General features: G+C 41.8%; 1 protein-coding gene across 2 annotated transcripts in view; it reads left to right on the top strand.

The window, feature by feature from the left end:
• The window catches only part of TGFBR3 (transforming growth factor beta receptor 3), a 187,192-nt gene that overhangs the window by 109,441 nt on the left and 58,891 nt on the right, over positions 1-18,860 (top strand). For both annotated transcript variants that reach the window (XM_044748975.2, XM_044748974.2), the window contains exon 4: positions 3,457-3,594. In XM_044748975.2, coding sequence (XP_044604910.1) covers positions 3,457-3,594 — 138 coding nt within the window. The remainder of the gene's footprint in view (positions 1-3,456; positions 3,595-18,860) is intronic.

Below are 18,860 nucleotides of genomic sequence, written 5' to 3'. Positions count from 1 at the left end.
AGGGTGATGTCTTAAGACCAGAGGTGTAGTTTCTAGTTTAATTATTAGATGGAGTCATTTTGCAACCACTTCTGCCATTAGAATTTTTCTGCTCTTCTGCAATGGATTCCTTAACCTAGGTCAATAGGTACTTAACCTGGCTTTCATGGGCCCTGCAATGGATGTATTTCCCTGACATTGTCTGTGAAGTTTTGTGAGCATATGGGTTTTTTGTTTTGTTTTGTTTTGTTTTGTGGGGAGAGTGTTCATAATGGCATTAAGTTCTCAAATCTCTATGACTTCCAAAGACTAAGAAAGAAGCCACTAATTTAGAGACTAATCACTGTTCCCTCATTCGTCTTCACAGTCACGTGGCCTCTAGGTGCAATTCATTATTACTTAGGAAGCCCATGCGCTAAATGACAACTCTTATTTTTATGTAAATTTGACATAGGATTAAGAGTCAGCTCAACTGTAAACTACTGTTTGGATTCCCAAGCTGGAGATTGTTGGATACCATTTGTATCATTTCTCCTTGGGCTGGTCTTTGCTGCTGTCTGTCTCAGCTCTGGTCTTTAGACCGTGATCACTGGACAATCTACCCATGAAAAATTTCAGCGGGATGTTCTTATCTTTGTAACTATAGTCTATCCTGAGCTGTAATTAGTTCTAAAGAAGATTTTTGTTTTCGTCTCTTTTTTCAGCCTGAGAGAAATTAGGCACCTTAGCCAGGAATTCTTTGGGAGATATTCCGGGTATGTTCTCCCCACGTTTCCGGGAGCTTATACTTTCATTCTTTTGTTGGTTGTTTTTGGTTGTCCTCTGTCTTCCCTTCAGCAAGATTTATACAAGTAGAGGAAGGTTGCTGAGGGATTAGGTAAGTGGGTGCTTGGGGGGACTCTGTTCCTGCCAAATGATCTTTTAAAAAAAGTATTGAGTTGTGTTTTTATTTTAATTTCTCCCTCATAGTGTAAATTCCTCATTGCAAAATGGTTTTTGGGGCTTTGCCTGGGCCCTGTGTGCCACGGCTGGGGATTCATCTTGGCCAGACACTGCCACATATTGAAGAGAGCCGTTTCCAGGAAAGCTCAGAGGGCTGTGGCTCCTAGAAATCTTTCCTTGATTGTATGAGCCAGGCCTCAACACTTTTGACCATCTGGAAAATTTTGGACCCGAACAGCAGTATCTGTCTCATACATATTTTTCTTTTCACTTCCTAAGGTTTTCTTAAAAATTTTTGTTCATTTGAGATATGTATTTATTACTATTTTATCTACAAGCTCCAAGAAGAAGTGTATGCTTGAGGGCTGCAAAGAAAATCATCAGAGAAAGAGTTGAGGTACCCTCTGTGGATACACACGGCTATTCTTTGGGCCGTTATGGTGCTCAAAAAACAGTTTTGGGATGACTAAATCTGGAAACTTTTTACTGACACATAGTATTGGTGACAAAGTGTTTCTTTGCAATTTTCAGGTCCTCTTGAACAAGCAGGGATTTCATCTCTCCTCTCTTCACTCTCTGTAGTGTGTGCTCTCTGTAGTGTGCATCTCTGTTTAGTTCATGCTGTGATTTGAATCTTGGCTCCTGCTCGGTTTCTGCAGCCTCTCTTGTTTACAGTGGCAATCCATCTGTTTATTTCTAGATGTGGACAGCATCTCCAAAATGCTGTGTGGTGGAATCTGTACCACCAAGGAACATGTTATTTTGCTGTAGCTGTACTCCACATCTCTGTTCATTAGTACTCTGCTTTTAGTCCTACGCTTCGTCAATATAAAAATGATCCTAGCTGTGTTGCAGAAAGAGCTCACAACAGGTTGGGTCTTGCTCATGTTTTTTTGTTTGTTCATTTGTTCGTTTTTACTTATCTGTAAATTAGCTAAATCCCAGAACCTATTCATATATTCAGCCTATGTTAAACCTTTTAGGTAACGTAAAGTTATGAATTTGCTGTGATAAACCCATCATTTAAAAAGTATCTACTCTATACTAAGCACAGAATCAAACATAAGACATATCTTTGCCTATTGAGTATTTATGGTCTATTTTGGAAAATAAGGTATACACACTCAACAATTAAGGAACGAGATGGTATTATGTATTATAGTGCAAATTATTTATAGAATAAAGTACTTTCATGGCATTGAAAAGTAGAGAATTAAACATCCACTTGGCAGTTACTGAGTGCCTACCATGTGCTAAGGCATGCGTATTGAAAGTTAAGTAAAGTTTAGTGCCTTACTAATGACCTGAGAATATACTGTAATAAGTGACACTGGTGTCGTAGGCGGGCCTTACAATAAAAGGTAGGGATATATGGAGATCAGAGTCGGCTAGCAGCCCCTGAGAAGTTGTAGTGTTCCAGCTTTGAGTCCAGCTCTATCCCTGATGATTACATAGACTCAGGTCATAGATCTAGACCATTTAGTCCTCATAAGGATTATGGCTTACGGGTACTATTATTCCCAGCGTATCATGCAGTCTGTGTCTTTCCGGCGAAAGTCCTTTTTTGTCCTTTCCCTTCCTTATCATTTGATATTGCTCTTTGGTGAGTTCAGCTTGTTTAAATACGTGATTCTCGGATCTTGCCTCACCCTGCTGTACAGAAAGCCTGTGTGAGACGTGCTTATATGAAATCATCTGTTCAGATTTCTTTATCCACCCTTTTGCTTTTTCAAGTCCACGTTGACCAACCTTGGCTCATGTGCTCCGGGAGGACATTGAGCACTCTGTGTCACAGGTGCTTTTTGATGATGTTAATGGTGACAGTGGTAACCTACAATAGTCCTTGATCCACTATCAAAACTGGCCACAATTCTCCTATCCAGGCTCATGGTTTTCTTCCCTGTTCTTTCCTTTTTTGGACCCGGGCTATATACAATCAGTTTTTATTCTGTGTGTTCTCTGTGCTTCATTTCTTTGGAAAACCCCTTCAAGCTAATGGCTGGGATGATGAAAGCACTGGCAGCTCCCCTTGGCAGGCCCTCTCCCTCAGCTTTCGGCACTTTTCTTTGGCAGAACTCACTTAACTTTATGGAGGTTGGAGCTTACCTGGAAGAGAAGAAAGTCCTTTCTCCGGTGATCCCGAGGGATGACCCGCCCCCGGGGGATTCTGTACTCCAATTTTCAGCTTAGTCATTTGACTTGAAGGATGAGGCAGTCCTGAGGGAAGATAACTTTTATTCTGCCTTTGCCAATTCTGAAAAAATTGTGTTCTACTATTACTAGGAGCTGAATCATGTTCTGATTGAGATTGGTGTGGGTTGAACCATATGATATAGTCATCTTTGTAGTAAAAAATAGTCAAATATTGGCAACATCATCTGGTTCAACCTAATAAATCTTATCCATGGCATCTGAACTAGCTTATAGCTTGTTTCTCTTAACGGTGAGCTGTGAAAAAGTATTCCAGATGTTATGCTAAGTGAATTTAATGGAAGCCAGTGCTAAGATTTCTCTCCTCTTTCTGTTGCTTCCTAGGTCACTCTGCACCTGAATCCCATCTCCTCAGTCCACATTCACCACAAGCCGGTTGTGTTCCTGCTCAACTCCCCACAGCCACTGGTCTGGCATCTGAAGACAGAGAGGCTTGCAATTGGAGTCTCCAGACTTTTCTTGGTAAGTGTTCAAAACCATCTCAAAGTGATCCTTAACACAAAGATACAATAACCCTAGGACTTTGCAAGGCTTTTCAAAAGGCTTATTTCATTGAAATAATACCCAAGTCCACAGTGTATTAAACTTGGTATATGCTCTTAGTGATATTTGGATGGCACAGATAACAAACACCACTCGCATGTCTTCTGTAGATGGAGAGTTGGGTCTGGTTTGCACATTGGAGCAGGGCTTGTGGTCATAGGCTGTGTGGCCTGAGCTTTGGTCTCGGCTCTGAGCCTTCCCTTGTGGCACCAGGAGCAATGTAAATATTGTAAATAGCCACTAGGTGTGTGGTCTCTGACCACAAAACAAATATACACAAACTCATTCTATTTGTATATAACACGGGCCTAATTTCTGATATGAGGATCTGTTTGTTGAGAAAGTGACACAGGGAGCTCCAAAATGAAAACATTTGTATTTTATAAAAAAGTTGGAACCCAGCTCTTGTGGAAAGATCCAAATATTACCTACTATTTGTAAATCATGTCCTTTTGAGTTTGCCAGAACATTCAAGTTTGCTAGTTGTGGAGAAATTGATGGGTTGTTTGGATGGAATTTTTGGGGTATGATATCATGTCTGATGATGAGCAACTCTGCACTTCACAGTGATAACTCACATTGTCTATTGCTCGAGCTGCACGCTCGTGTCCTTAAAGGCAGAGTTTAGGCTTTTCAACCTCTCTTGCCCACAGCATCCGGAACAAGAAGATGCCTCAGTTAATAGTCGTCCTCTTGCATGATGAATAAATTCTGCCTAGTTAATGACTCTTAATCGAGATCTATAGTTTCTTGTCCCTTATATTTGAAGAGTTCTTTTAAAAACTCACGGTACCCAATCACTAAAGTAAGAATCCATAGTCAATGCAATAAATGAATAGATAAATAAATGAGTAAAAAGGCGAGAAGAGAGAGCTCCCCTTTGTAGTAGAACAATCAAATGTAGAAGGGATGGTGGCATTTGAAAAATCATCATTTTGCAACCATCATAGTGAAAGTTGATTAAGGAAGAGTCATAATAGATGCTAAATCTAGCAGAGGAACAGAGGGAGTTTGAGGAACAGTATATTTAGATAGTCTCAAATTACTTACTAACAACAAAAGACAAACAGTGACTATATACAGTGGAGCTACCCAGCAATACCTTAACCGAGTGATCAAAATTAGCATCCCCAGTGAGGTGCAGATGGATGTTGTGTGCCTCTAAATGTGGTAGCCTGAGAAAAAACACAGCATCACTTATGCAGTGTTCTAGCCAAAAATGCTCATGGCCTGAATCTCATCATCAGGAAACATTGGACAAAACCATACTGAGTGACATTCTATAACATAACTGGCCCATGCTCTTCAAAAATTTGAGTCATGAAAGACAAGGGCTAAGGAGCCATTCCATATTAAAGGAGACTCAAGACACATGTGATCCTGAACTGGATCCTATTGGGTAGGGAGTGGGGCCGTTGCTATAAAGACATCATGGGGACAATAGAGGGAATTGGAATTGAACCTATAGATTAAAGTATTGCATCAATGTATTATTTCTTGAATTGTAAATGTACTGTATACAAGAGAATATCCTTCTTCTTAGGAAACATAATACACTTAAGTATTAAGGGATAAAGGTCCAAATAATTCAGAAAAAAAAATACGAGTATAGATAGAATAATAAAGCAAATATGGCAAGACATTAAAAACTGGTAAATCGAGTTAAAGGGTATACAGGAGTTCTTTATCTATGTTTGCAACTTTGCCATAAATTTGGATTAATTTCAAAAGAAAAATTTTTTAAACTTGGAAGTACATTTTACAAGGTAGCAGTTATTAGAAACTTAAATTGTAGCCTTTTCTGAGACTTGAAACTCTCATTACTTCTACATTAAAAAGGCCAAAAGTCAGAATCAGTCGCTGTTCTTCTTCCTCGTGCATTTATTGGGTTCTTAGTATATTCCAGGTATTGCACTCAGTGCTCCAATACCTCAGCTCATTCAGTTCTCACAATAACCCTGTGATGATGGGGCTACTTACCTCATCTTACAGGTGTATTTACAGATGAGGAAGTAAGACTTAGAGAGGTTAACTAGTGACCCAAATCGTACTGCCAATTACTGGCAGAGCTGGGACTCAGACCCAGATAGGACTTAGTTTACAAGCTCTTATGCTAGACTGGCTCCCTTCATATTCACGATCATTGTCAATCTCCTGTAATTACAGGTTTTTGTGATAGTGAGTCTAATGGCCGTGATGGTAAAGTTGTAGGCACATTTAGCCCTTACAGTGCAGAGATGTACTGTTCAATCGTGTAGGCACTAGATATGTGTGGCTCTTTAAATTTAAATTAACTAAAATCAGAAATACAGTTCCTTAGGTGCATTAGTCACATTTCAGTTGTGCTCATTAGCTACATGAGGCTAGTAGCTACCACATTGGGCAGGTTACGGAGAAGTTATGGGCCAAGGCTTTACCTCCGCTGGTTTGAATTCAAGCAGTAAGCTGGGGCAAATTATTTAATTTCTCTGAGCCTGTTTCTCTTCAGTTGTAATATGGGAATAATAATAGTCCCCACATTGTGGGGTTGTTATTTGATTAAATGAGATTACATGTAAAACGTTTAGTAAACGGCCTGGCACTGATAACTCATAGATATTACCTGCTATAACATTGTTGTTTGTTGTAAGTCATTGTAAAGAACACTTTTGGGAAGGATGTTGAATTTACGTTTCTAATTGTGAAATGTCTAGTTTGAAAAGAGTTCTTATTTCTCTGGGCCACATACATCACAGTCGTTCTGGTCACTTTCTGGATTCCTTCTTCAACTTACCACTCCATGGGTTTTAAGGGGAAGTATCTTACTCCTAGTTATTATTTATTTTCTTTAATTTGGTTTAAGATCTGTAAGAACTGCTTTTTGGCCATCAGTTTAAGATGTACTGACAATGAAAAAAAGGAGACAGTTTTAGTAAACAATTTAACATTAACCCTATTTGGAGTTAATCCCATGTAAGGAGATTGCAGATCAAGTGATGAATCTAAAATTACCAACACTGGGGAGGCAGCATTGGGAGAAGTCAAGGATTTAAATTCTGGGGCACCCGAACTCGGCTTTGTTGTTCCGCAGGCTTTCTTAGGGAAAATGGTTTTCTCTCATCTGTACATTTCTTCGTGGGCTGGGAGAGATGTTGGAAGATCTGTTGTTCTTAGATCAGTAGACAATGAATGAAGCAAGTTCTCTCACAAGCTGGGCAGCTCCCCCTAACAGAGTGTTCTGAAGTGAAGAAGGCGAGGCAAGCTCTTCCCTTGTTCTCTAGCCTGAAATGAATTTCAGGGTCTGCTCATCCACGTGATGCAGAGGGATCTGCTGCTGGATAGAAAACCAGCGGTGCATTCTTTTTGTCCCTTTATTGTAGTTAAGAGTTAAAGTTTGGGGATAACTAAATTATTTTACATTAAGTGTTTCATCTAAACCCTTCAGAAGGCCCATGGAATCTTTGGAAACAGGCTCAGCCACTTCTATCAGTGTCTTCAAGGTTACCCAGAGAGCTTAGAGGAGAGGGTGGGGCTCTTGACTCTCAGTCTAAGATGTGTGTGTCCTTGCTTCCTCCCTGATATGCTGCTGAGCGATTTGCATTACTGTCTTAGAGCTGTCTTTACTTTCTAGGTAGAGATTTAATACTTCAACAGTTGTTTCTTTTGTTTCTTTTTGTTTTTTTAAGTACGGTGGGGAGAAAAGTTCAAGTAATGGCATCTACTCATCTATCAGGGTGACCTTTTAATTTAAGTTGACAGGTCTCTGCATTATTATAACTGCCCAAATTTAAAAAAGGAAACCTTTCATAATTAGTTAGCAGGGCCTTGTGTTACTCAAAACGTCTCAGCCACCCACGAGGGTGACTAAAAACATTATACTTCATTACTGTCTAATAAAGGTATCTGGTTTTTCCTGTCAAGTCATTCCAGTCCTTCTCATGATTCTGCAGCACAGGCAGGAGGGGGCGTGTCAGGCAGGGAGAAAGTGGGGTTGAGTTTCCTCTGCAAGTACAGCTCCTTTATCTGGTTGTTCTGCTCTAGGAAATGGGAGTGGGGTGAAGATGATTGTTTTAGGCTGAGTGTCAAGTAGTGGACCTTTGAATATGAGTCACACACACACACACACACACACACATGCACGCACGCACAATGGAGCTGTTGCAGCTTTATAGTTTTTCTTTTGCAGGGTGTGTGGAATATTGGGTAGGTTAGAGTTGTCTCTCAGTGCAATCGGAAATAAAAATAATCTCACCCTCTCAGTCTGTCATGTTATAGCTAGAAGTAAAACTCTCATAGAAGAATCATCTAAGCTTATTTTTATTTATGTAGTTATTTTCCACACTGAAGAAAAATTAAGGTAGTTCAACTGGGCAATAGATGTCTGAACTTTCAACCTGAGTTTGCTAAAAAAGATTGCAAAGAGCCACAATACTAAATTGTCTTTTAAACATGCTACAATTTGAATAGACATTTCTCCAAAGAAAAAACACAAATGGCCAATAAACACATGAAAAGATGCTCAATATCATTAGTCATTAGGAACTTCCAAATTTAAAACTGCAGTGAGATGCCACTTCATACCCACTAGGGTGTAATAAAAAGATAATAACAAGTGTTGTTGAAGATGTGGGGAAATTGCAACCCTCACATATTGCTGGTGGGAATGTAAAATGGTGCTTTGGAAAACAATTGGGCAGAACATATGTCCACAGAAAAACTTGTCCACAAATGTTCGTAGCCATGTTATTCATACTAACCAAAAAGTGCAAAAAGCCCAGATGTCCATCAACTGATGAATGGATTTTTAAAAAATGGTATATCCATACAATGGAATATTATTTGGCCATTAAAAGGAATGAAGGACTGATATATACCACAACATGGACGAAGCTTGAAAACATTGTTAAATGAAAGAAGCCAGCCACAAAAGGCCACATATTGTATGATTCCATTTATGTGAAACGTCCGAAACAGATAAATCTGTAGAGACAGAAAGTAGATCCATAGTTGCCAAGGGCTAGTGGGAGGGGAGAATGGGGAATGACTAGTATGGAGTTTCTTTTGGAGGTGATAAAAATGTTCTGGAATTAGATAGTGGTGAATATACCACAATTGTGAATATACTAAAAACACTGAATTGTACAGTTTAAAAGGGTGACTATTATTTTAATAAAGTGAATTTTAAGGGTGAATTATAATTATATAATAATTATAATAATGGTGAATTATATCTCAATAAGGCTGTTACAAAAAAACTTGCCACAGTACTCTTTTTTTCTTCTGCTTTATCTTCCCAAACCCCCCCTGTACATAGTTGTATATCTTAGTTGCAGGTCCTTCTAGTTGTGGGACACAGTACTCTTTTTATTTTTTTTATTTATTATTATTTTTTAAGATTTTATTTTCCTTCTTCTCCCCAAAGCCCCCCAGTACATAGTTGTATATTCTTCGTTGTGGGTCCTTCTAGTTGTGGCATATGGGACGCCGCCTCAGTGTGGTCTGATGAGGAGTGCCATGTCTGCGCCCAGGATTCGAACCAACAAAACACTGGGTGGGCCACCTGCAGCGGAGCGCGCGAACTTAACCACTCGGCCACGGGGCCGGCCCCTACCACATTACTCTTTTTAAAAATGATGGTGGGGGCCAGCCCCGTGGCCGAGTGGTTAAGTTCGCGCGCTCCGCTTCGGCACCCCAGGGTTTCGCTAGTTAGGATCCTGGGCGCGGACATGGCACCACTCATCAGGCCACGCTGAGGCGGCATCCCATACGCCACAACTAGAAGGAACCACAACTAAAAATATACAATTATCTACCAGGAGCTTTGGGGAGAAAAAGGAAAAATAAAATCTTTAAAAAAATGATGGTGTCAAATCAACGAACTAGGTTTAAAAATGTCTCTCTCTACTTTATTCCATGTCCCTCTCTGATATTTTTTTTTTTTTTTTAAAGATTTTATTTTTTCCTTTTTCTCCCCAAAGCCCCCCGGTACATAGTTGTGTATTCTTCGTTGTGGGTTCTTCTAGTTGTGGCATGTGGGACGCTGCCTCAGCGTGGTCTGACGAGCAGTGCCATGTCCGCGCCCAGAATTCGAACCAACGAAACACTGGGCCGCCTGCAGCGGAGCGCGCGAACTTAACCACTCGGCCACGGGGCCAGCCCTGATATTTTTTGTTTTTAATCTTGCTTTATTTGTATGCCAAACCTGAGTGCTCTCTCCTGTAAGGTCTACAGAGTTGGAGCCCCGGTACAAGCAGAAATTCTCAAGATGATACCCCAGTGCCTGGCTTCTAATAACATAAAATGTGTGGTCCAGAAGCTTGGATAGACTTTTTATGTCACGCTTAGTTTCTTTGCATGCTTGTAAGGAAAAAAGGTATCTAAGATTAGAAAAATCTCAAGAAATGAGTAGCAGCTTCCTCCAGCCTCATTCACTCTTGGGATTACTGTGCTGTGACTGTTTTTTCCAGCCATAATTATTGTTAAAATCAGGAAAGAAGGGTGTGTAAATGTATGCATGTTTGAGTGGAGGTGTGGAGAAGAAGGAATATTGGTCTCTGAGGTAGAGTTTCTAGAATTAACAAAGATACAGGATGTCCAGTTAAATTTGAATTTCAGATAAACAACAAAAAAGTTTTTTAGTATGCCCACTCAAAATTTGGGGATGTACTTACACTAAAAAATTGTTCATTATTTATCTGGATGTCCTGTATTTAGTTATACATCGTTGGTCAAAATCACTTAACTGCTGAGGCCTCAGTGTCCTCAGCTCTGAAATGAAGGGGTTGTGCTACCCCATCTCTAAAGTTCCTCCCAGCTTTCAAACTCTCTGATTCTTTGATAATATAACTGCTAGATATTATATCCCAGTTTAATTGGAAACAGAAAATAGTAATCTGAACGTTGCCTTCTCAGCAAATCCAAGTAAATATCAGGGCAGGGCAGTTGAAATAAATGAGAGAAACCAAACTCTGTGCTGTTGGCTTTGGATTAAAAACAAATCAAAATTTAATCCTAATGAAAAATGTAAATTAATACCAGGAACATGCTTAATATTTAAAGCCTAGTTTTGTGTTTCTGAGAAGAGGGGGAGGGGCGGGTAAAGAAGCTGGGGTTGCCAAAATCTGGTTTATTCCTTTTACTTGGGGGAAGAAAAAAAGGTCCAAATATTTTGGGCCTCTGCCACCAAACCACAGGCAGTTCTCTGGGCTACACTGCAGTTTGGATGACTGACAAGGCTCAGTGAAAAACAAGTGCTGTTTGTTTTCCTGTGCCCAGTATTTAACTGGAAATCAGAAGGCGAAATTTCCAATCGGTTGTTAAATCAGCCCAGATGTGTGCTCAGCGCTGCTCTAGGAAGGGACATGCACTGCCTGGACCACAGCACGTGTTTGGTCTTCCTTTTCGTGACTCCAAGTGGTGTGCAACTGAGGGTTGCAGTGTCCAAAAATGCCCTGTGAACAACTCAGATATGCAGGTTTGCTTGTGGAGGAGGGAACTTTAAAAAAAAAGTGTTCGCGCCTATGTTGCATTTTAAAAATCTGGAAATTATTTTTTTTCTCTTCTAATTTCTTCCTTTCCCTCGTTTGGCAGTTTTCCCCACGTTTAGAAAAACATGACATTAGCATCCCTGGCGTGATGGTTTATGTATCAACTTGTTCATTCATCCGACACCCCATTCTTAGTGCCCGCAGGATGCTGGGAAGTGTGCTACGTGGGGGGGATCCAGAGAGACATGAAGTGGATTGCCTGCCCTGGAGGAGCTTCCCATTATGAAGGAGAGATGGTTAAGAGATTGGGAAATGCAGTTCAGGGTAATAAGTACCATTGTTGGATCTTGAAAATTGGAGAAAATGAGGATCTTCTTCCAGATGCAGTTAAGGTGGCCACCTTGGTGAGGCTGACTGAGGAGCAGCATGTGGCACGTGGGGCAGGAGTGTGGACACAAGCACAGCTTTTTGCTCAGCTATCTACTAGAGGTCTGGACATACCAGTTTGGATCTTCTGTGAGGTCTTTCTCCAAATAAATTCCCTCTTAAAGGAAAATTAAATAGCTAAACATCTCAAGATTGGTTCTTTTTTCTTTTTTTTAAATGTCTCTTGTGGAATGACTCACAGTGTCCTGTGGGATATTCCGAGTGGTTGTGTACCATGCATTTTTGTTCCAGAGGCTGCTTATCTATTGGTTTTGTGGCTTGTCCATAAGAGTCCTAATTATAAGGGTCTGGATCCTCTCATGAGCTAGGGTCAGATAACTACCGTATTTCCTAGGAACAGGTTTCTGGCCCTTTTGTGGTGAAAGAGCTCTTCCTAAATGTCACTGTGGTAATTAGAGCGTGGAAAGAGTCCAGTTTCAGCTGGTAATCTTGGTCCAGAAAGAGTTTTCGAAAGACGTCCTAGGAGTTATCCTAACTCGCTGGGTTAAGGTGGTGAATGCTGCCAGTGAGTGGCCCCTTGGCCTTAGGAGATTTGCCTGGGTGTATTCTTCCTGATCGAGACATCCTGTCCTGGAGGGTTCACGAAAGCGTAGACTTTTCCTGGCTCCACTGGGCTTGCTGTGTCATGTCTGTATGCAGGCATGGGCCCCAGCCCTGTAAAGGCTTTGCTTTCATTCAACGAATTGAGGTTAAGTAAACTCGCTTTCACTGAGGGGGGAAGGTTGGTGTTTTTTCGTGTAGAATTCCATGACGTCCTTCAAGGCATTACTCTCTAAGGCTAATCTGGTAATCTGATGAATCTGCCCTTTCTAAGTGTTGGGCAATTGTATCCAATATTACATCTCAGATGCCCGTGGTTAATGTGTTGCGCAGCCTCCAGAGGGCTGTTTGGTAGAAAAAGCAAGTTTTTTGTTACAGAAGGTTGCAGAATATTTTTTCATGTCACGGGAGGGGGTAAAAACCTGTCTCCTGGGAGATTCCAGTGAGGCTGACTTGAAAGCTTGTGGCTGCGCCTTGGTCCTCTCATAAATTGAAGACAGTGAGGCCCTTGGTAAGTGTTCCCCACAGGTGGCCTACATTCCTCATCTCTGAAAGGGACCACCGGATGGCCCTAACTCCCTCCAGGGCACAGAGTCATTGTGTTTATTTGAGGCAACCCAGTTCTGGCATTCCAAGCCTCTATCGTCTAACTCTTTGGCTGGGAAGCTGATTTCTGGAGGGGAAGAAGGGCTCCCTTTAGCCCTTTTTGTTTCCTTGTCCAGGGTAGAATTTGTACTCCCAAATCTGCTTTTCCCCTTAGTTCTAACACCTGTGCCCAGATGACCTGGGGTCTTTGTTGCAAACTTGGGGTCTTGATGCCGCTGGGCCGGGGAGTCATCATCGGTCTGCTCCTGCCTTGTCCTGTTTGGGTGGTGAATGACACAGCTGTGAGACTAGGACCCAGGGTGTACCTGGAAGTCAGGGGCTAATCCATCCGCCATGTCTGGCAAAAGCCCACAGAGGTCACTGCCCATGTGCTCTCTAGCCCTGCCATCTTTAACACAGAGAGCCTGTTCTGTAGATACTGTAGTTTCTGGGTGATGCAGGCTGCTGGGTGATGTTCAGAGCTGCTGTTTGGAGCCCATACTGCTCCAACCCTTGAAAACAGAGTCTGTATATCCTTTTCTAGCAGTTTGGACAAGAAGACTCTGGTCCTGTCACAGTGAGGAATGAATCATGGCCTGTCAACCTCAAGATCTGTCAAACAACCCTTGTGGCCTGTTGTGAGGATGGGTATACGTGTATGTGTATATTTAACAAACACTATAGCATGCACCACGTTTAAGCACTTTACATATTTAATGTTCACAGCAGGACTATGAAGTAGGTACTATTAATATCCTCATTTGAAGACGAACGAACTGACACAAAGAGAGGTTGTTAACTGTTCACACAGCGAGTAACTGGTGGCTATAACCCATGTAGAGTGCATACTGTAGTGTGTGGCACATAATAAATGCTCGATAAATTTTGGCACTAATAATAATAAATATTTTTTAGTGGTGAGGATCAGTAGTTTGGGCTAGATGTCCCCGTGCTTTCTCCCTTTACACCACATATCGCCGATTTTGATCCTGGGATTAATGAAGTTATTCTTTGAGTGGAAGGAAGGAAGTATGGCCAGGGATCTTGGATTTTAATTGTCCACTGTCACGTGGCCCTGGGTTCTCCTTTTGCGGAGGAAGATACTGAGGTTAAATGACTTTCCCCAAGATCTAGATGTGGGAGGTGGTCATGATCACATCTGACTATATATAACAGTAGTATTCCTAGACACCATGTGAAGCTTCTGAAATAGTGTCGGCAGCTACCCTACCACTGGCTGGAAGTTAGCCACCGTGGCTGCCACCTTAAAAATAGCATTCTAAAAGTGACTAACCCCCACGGGTGTTTTGAGCTTGTTTTTCCCGATTTTTTTCCCATTTGCTTGGAGCCCTGCCATTATCCCTCAGTCACAGATAGTGCAAGGAAGGTAGTTGGGTGACCCCCTGAGGGACGTCTGTAATCCAGGTTCCCCACACTTTCCAGGAAGGTGAATGGATCAGCTCCACCAGATGCCCTGCTTAGTATCGACATCTGTCCTTAGGCCTCTGGGATCCCTTCCTTCTTCATCGATGTTAAAGGTGTTCAGTTCAGCCCTCTTGGCTTTGCTGTGGGAGACCACCTTGGTCTTCTTCAGAGACCGTTAACTGTAGACGGGAAAATGAGGGTGAGCACCGGAACATGGTCTGCCTTTGGCTGAGAGCTGATGTTAGGAACTGCAAGAGGACGCCAGCCATTTTTGGAGCTGAAGGCCCCACCTCCGTCCTGCTGCCCCATGCCCCTCCCTGCCCAGGGAAATGTCCTTTAGAACCTTTTTTCCCCTAACTGTTTTTAGGTCTGTGGTTGCTAAGCCAGAATATGCAGCTCCATTCCTCTTGGGGCTCGCATCAGCCATTCACAGAAGCTGTATCAGTCAGGGGTTATCCAGAGAAAGAGAACCAGTAGGGAATATACATGAAGAGATTTATTGCAAGGAATTGGCTTACGCCATTGTGGGCACAGGCAAGGCAAGTCAGAAATCCGCAGGGCCGGCAGTCAGGAAGGGCAGCTGGAACTCCCCGGCACGAGCTGAAGCTGCTGTCCACAGGGGACGTTTGTTGTTCTTCAGGGGGGCCTCAGCTCTGCTGTTAGGCCCTCCAGCTGATGAAATCAGACCCACACAGATTACTTAGGATGATCGCCCTCACTTAGAGCCACCTGATGATGGACTTTAATTGCATCTACAAGATACCTTCACAGCAACATCTAGATTAGTGTTTGATTAAATAACTGGAGATGAGAGCCAAGCCAAGTTGACCTATTAAACTGACCATCGCAGAAGCATTTACATCTTAAATTTATACAGCCCGATATTCTCACCATGCTGTATCTACTGTAGTTTCTATTCAATCATTTTCAGATCCTTCGGCTCTTTTTGTTGTTGTTTACTATAACGGATCTCTCTTCTTCCAGCCAAGCAGTTATTTTGTTTCCATAACAGTCATTCCTATTTCCGTCTGCCCCTTCCATTCCCTTTTTCTGCTCTCACCAGCACAGCTTCTCAGGCCACTGGGGAAGAGGAGAAAGAGAAGGAAGCAACGCAATGGGGAGCATCTCTGTGCAAGAGGCAGGAAAGGCACAACGGCTTGCTTTGTCTGACTTCTTTCTCTTTTCACTCTCCTAAAAGCCTGGATTTGTGTTGCACCGTTGTTTGGAGGCCAACTGATGTAGTTTGAATCTGCACTTGTCCCTTGCTCAAACTATGTAATCTGGGGCTTTACCCAACCTCTCAGAGCCCTAGTTTCTTCAGTTCTCAGATGTGAGGATTCAGAATCGATGAAACGTGCACTTAATAAATGATCAGTAAGAACCTTTATGGTTATTATGTCCCAGTATTCTATTAACAGGTGGGCGAGGGGGGTTCTGTCTACCCTGCTCTACTGATTTCTTGAACTTGGTAGTGGTGATTTCTGTGGTAGCTACTGATTTCTAGAGCTTCCGTGGTGGTGGAGTAGAAAGAGCTCTAGGATGAGAAATGAGGTCTTTGTCAACCCTGCTTTCTACCAGCTCTGTGCCTCCGGCAGATCCTTTAGCTTCTGGGAATCTCAATTTCCTTATCTGTAAAATGGAATTAGATTCTCAGTCTTGACAAAGAGGAACTCTAAAGAGAATTCTAGGAACCTATTTGGAGCCAAGTGTTTGTAAAATTCAGTTTGTGCCCTTGAAACTGGGTTTGCAAATTGGATGTAACAGAAAAGACAAATGAAAGAAAGAATCCTCCCCAGTGAGGGATTTCCCGAAAGCACATTTGGAGGCAAAAATAGATTGAGGATCATGGCAAGTAATAGTCATGATGCCAACATTTTATTTTTTTCCCTGAAAATCACCCTTTAGAATGCAAATGTACTTTAAATTTGGGGTCGAGCTCCTCCTAACATCATGCTAACGTTGCAAGATGAGAAAGGGTAAATTTAGGAGCCTGGAGAGATCATTTTGTAAGGCCATGGAGGATCCTTGTGTGGCCTGGGACTGTGCTTTGGAAAACTCTACGTTATAAAGTGGCTCACACATCGTTAATTTGGTAACCTGTGGGAACTGAGTCTGTCTTTCAGTTGGAGTGAGTTATTTTGCTTCTCTTTGTATATATACATGTTCACATATACTATTGTTTTTTGTAACGTTTCCGTGGGAGATTAGAGTATTGCTTTTGCTCTGGCTCCCGTTCAAGTTTGTGCATGTTTATATTCAGAGGGCAGCATCTCAGAGCTTTCCTCTTGGACATGTGTAAACATGTAGGGCGTGCAGAACAGAGGGCAGTTTCAGTCCTTTAGTTCGAAATAAGTCCCTTCAGCAGAAATGAAAATTAAAAGCAGAGGATGATCATAATCAACGCTTTGAGAAAAATTGTCGAATATGTTTTAAGTCATTTTATTGGAAGAAAGTAATCTGGTTGTGGATACAAAATAAAAACATCCAAGAATTTTTAAATGGTCGCATGGATTTATGTTTCTTGCATCCACGATTGGCAGATACCATCATCACAAGGCTCATGAATCTGTAGCTCTGCAAATTATGACTGTAGGTTCATGGGCATGGAAGTTATTATTTATTTAAAACAAACTTGTGAAAAAATTGAGTCATGATATATGGTTAATAGAAAACATGTTTCAGATCACATTTCACATCACGTGACTTTGGAGGAACTAGGCAAGCACAGTCCTCCCAGGAATTGGGTAGGGAGAACGTGTGATTTTCCTCTTTCAGAATGTAGAGTTCAGTCCTCTTTTGGGAGGTAAATATTTCAATACTGTTCCAGGACTTTACGTAAGTTTGTTTCTGCTGGACTTTGTGCACAAAACGTATCAGAGCTTAGTCTCCTTAGTGCCTTTCTGTGTGTGGGCACTGTTATAAGTTCTAGGCCAATCTGCATAGATCCTACTTACACATAAACCTAAGTTCTAGAGACATGCCCATTCTACTGTACCATGTGTCTTTTTTCCACCCAGAATTGAACTAGCAAGTTCTTGTCACAGCAGGTGTTTCTGAAATGTCAGTGTGTTTTTCTTTGCTTTGTTTTCCTTGTTTTGCTCTTTCTATTTCCCTAAGCTGGCAGTTCCAAAAAGAGATTTGTCTGTGCAGGAGTCAGGAAAAAGGAAGAGAAATAGTAAAAGTTAGGTGTAGGGCAGGACAGAAGAGGGAGGGGAGCTGATCCTGATTGTGCAAGTGCTGAACTTTCACCAATGCCAAAGTCGTGCAAGTGTGTGAAGTTGGGGCTGTGAGTTAGAGCAGCCCCAAGGAGCTGTAACCTGAATAGTAGGTCCTCGCCCAGCCGATAACTCCAGCTCCAAATGGACCACCACTGAGCTATAGGAGGCATGCGTGTGCGTGTGTGTGTGTGTGTAATTCCTGGAACAGATCTTCTTCTGAGATCTCAGCAAGTTGTTGTTTATCACTGGGGAGCTATGGCTTCTCTTATTTCACTGGGCGCATGTCTTTCTTTTCAGATGTGCAAGAGGATGACTCCATCCATGACTTGGCTTTACTCTCTCCCTCTTGATTTTTTTTTTTCCACTGGTGCAGGGGAGAAGATTCCTCCTTGTTGTCCACACAATCCTGTTCGCACTTTACAAAGATAATTTGGAGTTTAAATAGTATTTATATCTGTGGCCTGGGACAGTGATCCTCAAGTATGCATCAGAATCATGGGGTGGTGGTGGGAGGAGTATAATGCAGTTTCCTGGACCCTACATTCCCATGCCCCCGCCCCCCCGGAATCTGCATTTTAACATACTTCTGTCTGTGATACATTGGTTTGAGGACCACACTTTGGGAAGCACTGTCTTGACATAGCTTCTTCACATTGATTTTTGTTCTAAGACCAGACCAAGAAGCAGATGGATGGATGGACATTATCAGTTCATAAACATATTCCTTCCTTACGGTCGTGTTGGATAGGGTCTAGAACAGTGTTGTCCAATGGAAGTAAAATGCGAACCACATGGGTAATTTTAAAGCTTCTATTAGTGCATTTAAAAAGTAAAGGAAATAAGTGAAATTAATTGTAACGACCTATGTTATTTAACCCAATATATCCAAAATAATATCATTTAACATGAAATCAATAAAAAATTATTGAGACTTTTAAGTTTTTTCTTGTGCTGTGTCTTCAAAGTCTGGTATGTATTTACATTTACAGCACAAGTCAGTTTAACTAGCAGCCTTTCATCACTCGATGGCGGCATGTGGCTAGTGGTACTGAACTGGACAGGTGTAGAGCAAGGGTGGCCTGCCTGAGCCCCTGGCAGGCACAGGACTAATCATGGCACTTGTTCCCATTTCTCCACTGTTCCTGAAGATGAGATCAGAATCCTTCTCAGCACAGAACTTTAGGCAGGCACTGCATCAGGATTCATTCATTCATTAAACAAATACTTATGAGTGTCTTTTCTGTACTCAACACTATTCTAGGTGCTTGAGATATACCCATGAACAAAGCAGACTAAGACCCTAGCCTTTGAAGGAGCTTACATTCTAGTGGAAGGAGGTGGACAGTAAGCATCATACATAAGTAAATTATATGATAGCTTAGGAGGTGACTCTACTATACCTTAGAAATAAGAGCGTGTAAAGCAGGGTTGAGAGGAACCAGAATTGCTAGATAGGGGGCTGCTAGTTGCCAGATTGTAGTTTTAAATCTGCCCCAGTGAGAAG

This window comes from Equus asinus, chromosome 16, assembly GCF_041296235.1.
Source record: "Equus asinus isolate D_3611 breed Donkey chromosome 16, EquAss-T2T_v2, whole genome shotgun sequence".
Lineage (NCBI taxonomy): Eukaryota > Metazoa > Chordata > Mammalia > Perissodactyla > Equidae > Equus > Equus asinus.
Note: the sequence above shows the minus strand (reverse complement) of the source record. Positions and strands in the feature narration are given on the sequence as shown.